This window comes from Nerophis lumbriciformis, linkage group LG15 (genome assembly GCF_033978685.3).
Source record: "Nerophis lumbriciformis linkage group LG15, RoL_Nlum_v2.1, whole genome shotgun sequence".
Lineage (NCBI taxonomy): Eukaryota > Metazoa > Chordata > Actinopteri > Syngnathiformes > Syngnathidae > Nerophis > Nerophis lumbriciformis.
The window spans coordinates 3,400,240-3,406,239 of NC_084562.2; the positions used below are offsets into that span (position 1 = coordinate 3,400,240).

At 38.3% G+C, this 6,000-nt stretch overlaps 1 protein-coding gene across 2 annotated transcripts in view; it reads right to left on the reverse strand.

Annotated features, from left to right (window-relative positions):
• Window positions 1-5,589, reverse strand: part of LOC133616009 (anoctamin-5-like) — a 111,560-nt gene extending 105,971 nt beyond the window's left edge. Inside the window, exon 1 of one of the 2 annotated variants that reach the window (XM_061974988.2) lies at window positions 4,946-5,589. In XM_061974988.2, coding sequence (XP_061830972.1) covers window positions 4,946-5,021 — 76 coding nt within the window. In that variant the 5' untranslated portion in view covers window positions 5,022-5,589. The remainder of the gene's footprint in view (window positions 1-4,945) is intronic. The other variant, XM_061974989.2, reaches the window with a different exon arrangement.
• Window positions 5,590-6,000: the final 411 nt, after the last annotated feature.

Consider the following 6,000-nt stretch of genomic DNA (forward strand, 5'->3'; position numbering starts at 1 on the left):
GGAATAACTATGCCACAGACAGACGACCCAACCTTTCGTAATATGCTGTTTAATATGTTTGATTTTCATTTGCAATGTATGCTACGTTCATAAACATTTGTATATATTGTTTTTCATTTAAACATATGGTGTTGTATAGGGCAGTGTTGCACTAAAGTGTGATTGGGTTCTCTTTGTGGAATAAAGCACATTCTCCCGGTTCTACCCACAGTCGAAAATCATGCTAGCAAAGTTAAATGGAGATTCTAATTTAGGTGTGGATGGTTGTGTTAGGAACTCGCATGGCTGCCGTTTTTGTGACCCCAAGATCCAAGAACCAGGAAGACGATGAGCAGGTAAGATGATTTTAATTATCATCAACAGATGAGAAAGCAGTCTTGCATAAAACGGTTCCAACATAAAGTGTGATCTTCGAGCACTGAGGAGTTATCGAGACAAGGCATAAATACAACATATGCTGATTGGCAGCAGGTGTAGACCGGCTGCCAATCAACGGCAGGTGAGGAAAACAAACAGTGCTCAGCGGAACAAGCAGGAAGTGGAAACCAAAATAAGAGCACTGATAGGAAGTAAATACAAAAACAAGGAAAACAAACAGAAATTAAGTGACAGATCGTCACAGGTTGTTTATATAGCTGGAACAGGCTGTAGCTCATCAATGACAATTAACAGGAGGTTTGATTGGGGAAGGGTACCAAATACATTTTTTCAAAGCTCCGACCGAATTCTGCGATAGTACTGAGTATCGATTCACGTAAAATCCAACGCTGACATATTTTCATAACTTTGTTGCAAATAACGTCCCGGACGGCTCAAATCATTGGTGGGCAAACATGCACTTAAACATCTTGTTTGCATTTTTCCATGCCAACAAAGCAAGTATGCCTGATGGAACGTAAAGTAAGGCTCCACTTTTCATAATGTGCTAGCACAATGCTAATTTGCATTGGATTTTCCATAGACATGATGCTGATTAGCATTAGCGATTTTGCATGGCAATTTCAAAACCTCCAAAATTTGGTAATGAGAAATACAACTATGATGCACGTTACAATCAAACAGCTGGTGTGTACCAAGTACAATACTTACAGTATTAACACTTTTTAAAGCACAAAAAAAGACTGCCTGACAAGGCAACAGTGTCATCTACACACTACTCCCGTCTAACATCTTGGAATTGCAACTGCATGCAAAGTCTACTATATAATACTTGCAAATAAGACTCAGAAGTGTAAGAAATCAAGATATAACAACTGGACAGCACAATTATCATTATCAGCTTACTGTTAAATGTGAAATATATGTATATATATACACACATATATATATATATATATATATATATATATATATATATATATATATATATATATATATATATATATATATATATATACATATACACATATACAGGTAAAAGCCAGTAAATTAGAATATTTTGAAAAACTTGATTTATTTCAGTAATTGCATTCAAAAGGTATAACTAGTACATTATATTTATTCATTGCACACAGACTGATGCATTCAAATGTTTATTTCATTTAATTTTGATGATTTGAAGTGGCAACAAATGAAAATCCAAAATTCCGTGTGTCACAAAATTAGAATATTGTGTAAGGGTTAAATTTTGAAGACACCTGGTGCCACAAACTAATCAGCTGATTAACTCAAAACACCTGCAAAGGGCTTTAAATGGTCTCTCAGTCCAGTTCTGAAGCCTACACAAACATGGGGAAGACTTCAGATTTGACAGCTGTCCAAAAGGCAACCATCGACACATTGCACAAGGAGGGAAAGACACAAAAGGTTATTGCTGAAGAGGCTGGCTGTTCTCAGAGTTCTGTGTCCAAACACATTAATGGAGAGGCAAAGGGAAGGAAAAACTGTGGTCAGAAAAAGTGTACAAGCGATAGGGATCACCGCGCCCTGGTCAAGATTGTGAAAAAAAAAACATTCAAAAATGTGGGGGAGATTCAGGAGTGGACAGCTGCTGGAGTCAGTGCTTCAAGATCCACCACCAAGAGACGCTTGAAAGACATGGGTTTCAACTGCCGCATACCTCGTGTCAAGCCACTGTTGACCAAGAAACAGCGCGAAAAGCGTCTCACCTGGGCTAAGGAAAAAAAAAGCTGGACTGCTGCTGAGTGGTCCAAAGTCATGTTTTCTGACGAAAGCAAATTTTGCATTTCCTTTGGAAATCGAGGTCCCAGAGTCTGGAGGAAGACAGGAGAGGCACAGGATCCACGTTGCCTGGAGTCTAGTGTAAAGTTTCCACCATCAGTGATGGTTTGGGGTGCCATGTCATCTGCTGGTGTCGGTCCACTCTGTTTCCTGAGATCCAGGGTCAACGCAGCCGTCTACCAGCAAGTTTTAGAGCACTTCATGCTTCCTGCTGCTGACCTGCTCTATGGAGATGGAGATTTCAAGTTCCAACAGGACTTGGCGCCTGCACACAGCGCAAAATCTACCTGTGCCTGGTTTACGGACCATGGTATTTCTGTTCTAAATTGGCCCGCCAACTCCCCTGACCTTAGCCCCATAGAAAATCTGTGGGGTATTGTGAAAAGGAAGATGCAGAATGCCAGACCCAAAAACGCAGAAGAGTTGAAGGCCACTATCAGAGCAACCTGGGCTCTCATAACACCTGAGCAGTGCCAGAAACTCATCGACTCCATGCCACGCCGCATTAACGCAGTAATTGAGGCAAAAGGAGCTCCAACCAAGTATTGAGTATTGCACATGCTCATATTTTTCATTTTCATACTTTTCAGTTGGCCAACATTTCTAAAAATCCCTTTTTTGTATTAGCCTTAAGTAATATTCTAATTTTGTGACACACGGAATTTTGGATTTTCATTTGTTGCAACTTCAAATCATCAAAATTAAATGAAATAAACATTTGAATGCATCAGTCTGTGTGCAATGAATAAATATAATGTACAAGTTACACCTTTTGAATGCAATTACTGAAATAAATCAAGTTTTTCAAAATATTCTAATTTACTGGCTTTTACCTGTATATATATATATATGGGGGTGTGTGGTCGGGGGGGGGGGGGGGTGGTTGAGGCCGTGGTTAAGAGGGGAGGAGTATATTTACAGCTAGAATTCCCCAAGTCAAGTATTTCATATATATATATATATATATATATATATATATATATATATATATATATATATATATATATATATATATATATATATATATATATATATATATATATATATATATATATAAGTAATACTTGACTTTCAATGAATTATAGCTATATATATATATATATATATTTATTTATTTTATTATATATATATTTATTTTATTATATATATATATATATATATATATATATATATATATATTAGTTTTTTATATATATATATATATAGTTTTTCTCTTATTTATATATATATATATTATATATATATATATATATATATATATATATAATATATATATAAATAAGAGAAAAACTTGAACTTCAGTGTTCATTTATTTACACATATACACACAAAACACTCATCTACTCATTGTTGAGTTAAGGGTTGAATTGTCCATACTTGTTCTATTCTCTGTCACTATTTTTCTAACCATGCTGAACACCCTCTCTGATGATGCATTCTGCTTCGTCTCCTTGTTGTGTGCGCAGTTGTGCACTTCACTCTCTAGAAGCCGTAGATGTTATTGTCACATATGCATGTACAGTAGATGGCAGTATTGTCCTGTTTAAGAGTGTCACAACATTACTGTTTACGGCAGACGAACTGCTTTACGGTAGACGAAAACGTGACTGCTGTTGTTGTGTGTTGTTACCACGCTGGGAGGACGTTAATGAAACTGCCTTAACAATAAACCCACATAAGAAACCAAGAACTCGCCCTCGATCATTCTACAGTTATAACAGGATTGGGCAGGCATGCTGTTTATATTGTGGGAAAGCGGACGTGAAAACAGGCTGTCGACACGTCACTCAGGTCCGCATGAATTTTGGGAGATTTTCGGGAGAAAATTTGTCCCGGGAGGTTTTCGGGAGAGGCGCTGGCAAGTATGATTTACACTGTACATAATGTGAGATTTATAAAGTGTGGTGCCCCACTGTGATCCAATATCATTTTTAAAAGCTCCTTGAAATTAGAAAAATAAGGCTCATTTTAAATCCAGGTGGCGACCTTTCTTATTGTCCTGGTTGACGAGGCGGTCTTGACTGCCATAAGATATGGGTCGCTCTGACGTAGCGAAGCAGTGGACGGACACACGGGGTCTATAGATGTCTATGGTGTTGATGGGCTGGAGCCGAGCCCTGACCAATCACAACTGAGTAGGCGTGGTCAGACTGCGTTATCTGTGCATTTCGGCCAAAAGGAGAAGAATGCAGATTTACCCTGTACATAATGTGACATTTATAAAGTGTGGTGCCCCATTGTGATCCAATATCATTTTTAAAAGCCCCTTGAAATTAGCAAAATAAGGCTCATTTAAATCCAGGTGGTGACCTTCATTTTATTTATTTTTTTGACCAAGCAGAATACCTGGTGAGCACAGTTTTCTGTATTTTGAAAAAAAATTATTTAGTTTACAAAAACACACAACCTATCTCTGACATATGAACGTTATCTTACTTAATGTGTTTTGGAAACACCGCCCAGGCTGCTTGACTTTGAATGACACACACACTCCAAAAAAAAAGTCAAGCTCCTGTCTGGTAAACTTTCCTACTTTACATGACGTCATTGAATGCGTCTGGTGCCGAAGAAGCGCACTTGAATGCAACACTTTTGGCACTAAAATGACAACTGGAGTCATTCAGTCACTGGCCAAAGGAACCTCGGAAATACCTTAAATGTATTATTCGATTGGTTTACTTTATATTGGTTTCATTATCTTTCACGGTCGTGACTCATACGTTGAATAAATTGAAAATGAAAGATGAAAACAAAACGGGCTTACCTCCAGCGAGGGAGTCGTTGGTGCCCTGCAGCTCGATCAAAGTTTCATCTTTCGCCTTGCCCGTTATTCTCCTCATTGCGGCCGACAGCGTGCTCGGTCAGACAGCCTTGTGACTGGGGGAGGGCTGGGGGGATGCCACTGTGGCACTCTTCATCCACCCTGTGAACGAGGCATTACCATTCACCGAGGAGGCTCAATAATGACCAGTAAAAAGGATTATATTAGCAGCTAATAATAACACATTTGGAAGGATATAGCGAAAGTGAACCCTTGATGGCTCCTTGACGTTGCCCGATCAAAGAAGGCACTCATAAAGGGGAGTGGCTAAGGGTGTTTTCATCGGCTAAATCGGTGGGGTTGCTTCCCCGTCTGTCCGTGGGAGAGTTTACAATTTAAAGTAACTGCACATGTTATAAATTATTTAAACAATTTCATAGGAGCTCAGAAAAACGACCAAATTAAACCACGAGGCATTCACAAGAGGGCTAACGCCATGGCGACAACACTGCCACCCTACGGTCAATAACGGTAATGCATATCAGTATAGTATTTTCTGGTTTTGTGAATTACATTTAAAAAGCATTATACTGCACGATGAAGGGTTAAAAGAAACACAAATAAATAATGACTTAAATCTGTCATGAATGAATTATAAATACGTATATAATGCAAAAGTAAATATAGTAATTTAATGTTTTAATTAAATATTTCAATATTCCTGCGATGAGGTGGCGACTTGTCCAGGGTGTACCCCGCCTTCCGCCCGATTGTAGCTGAGATAGGCTCCAGCGCCCCCCGCCACCCCAAAGGGAATAAGCGGTAGAAAATGGATGGATGGAATATTCCAATAATTTTTTCATCTTGAATTTAATCATCGATCTAATTATTCAATCGTTTGTATATTTCGCAATCAAATGATTAAATAAATACATGTACTTTTGATTAATTAAAAAAAACAATGGCACATGTGATAATATATCCATCCATCCATTTTTTACCGCTTGTCCCTTTCGGGGTCGCGGGGGGTGCTGGAGCCAAAATCAGATGCATTCGGG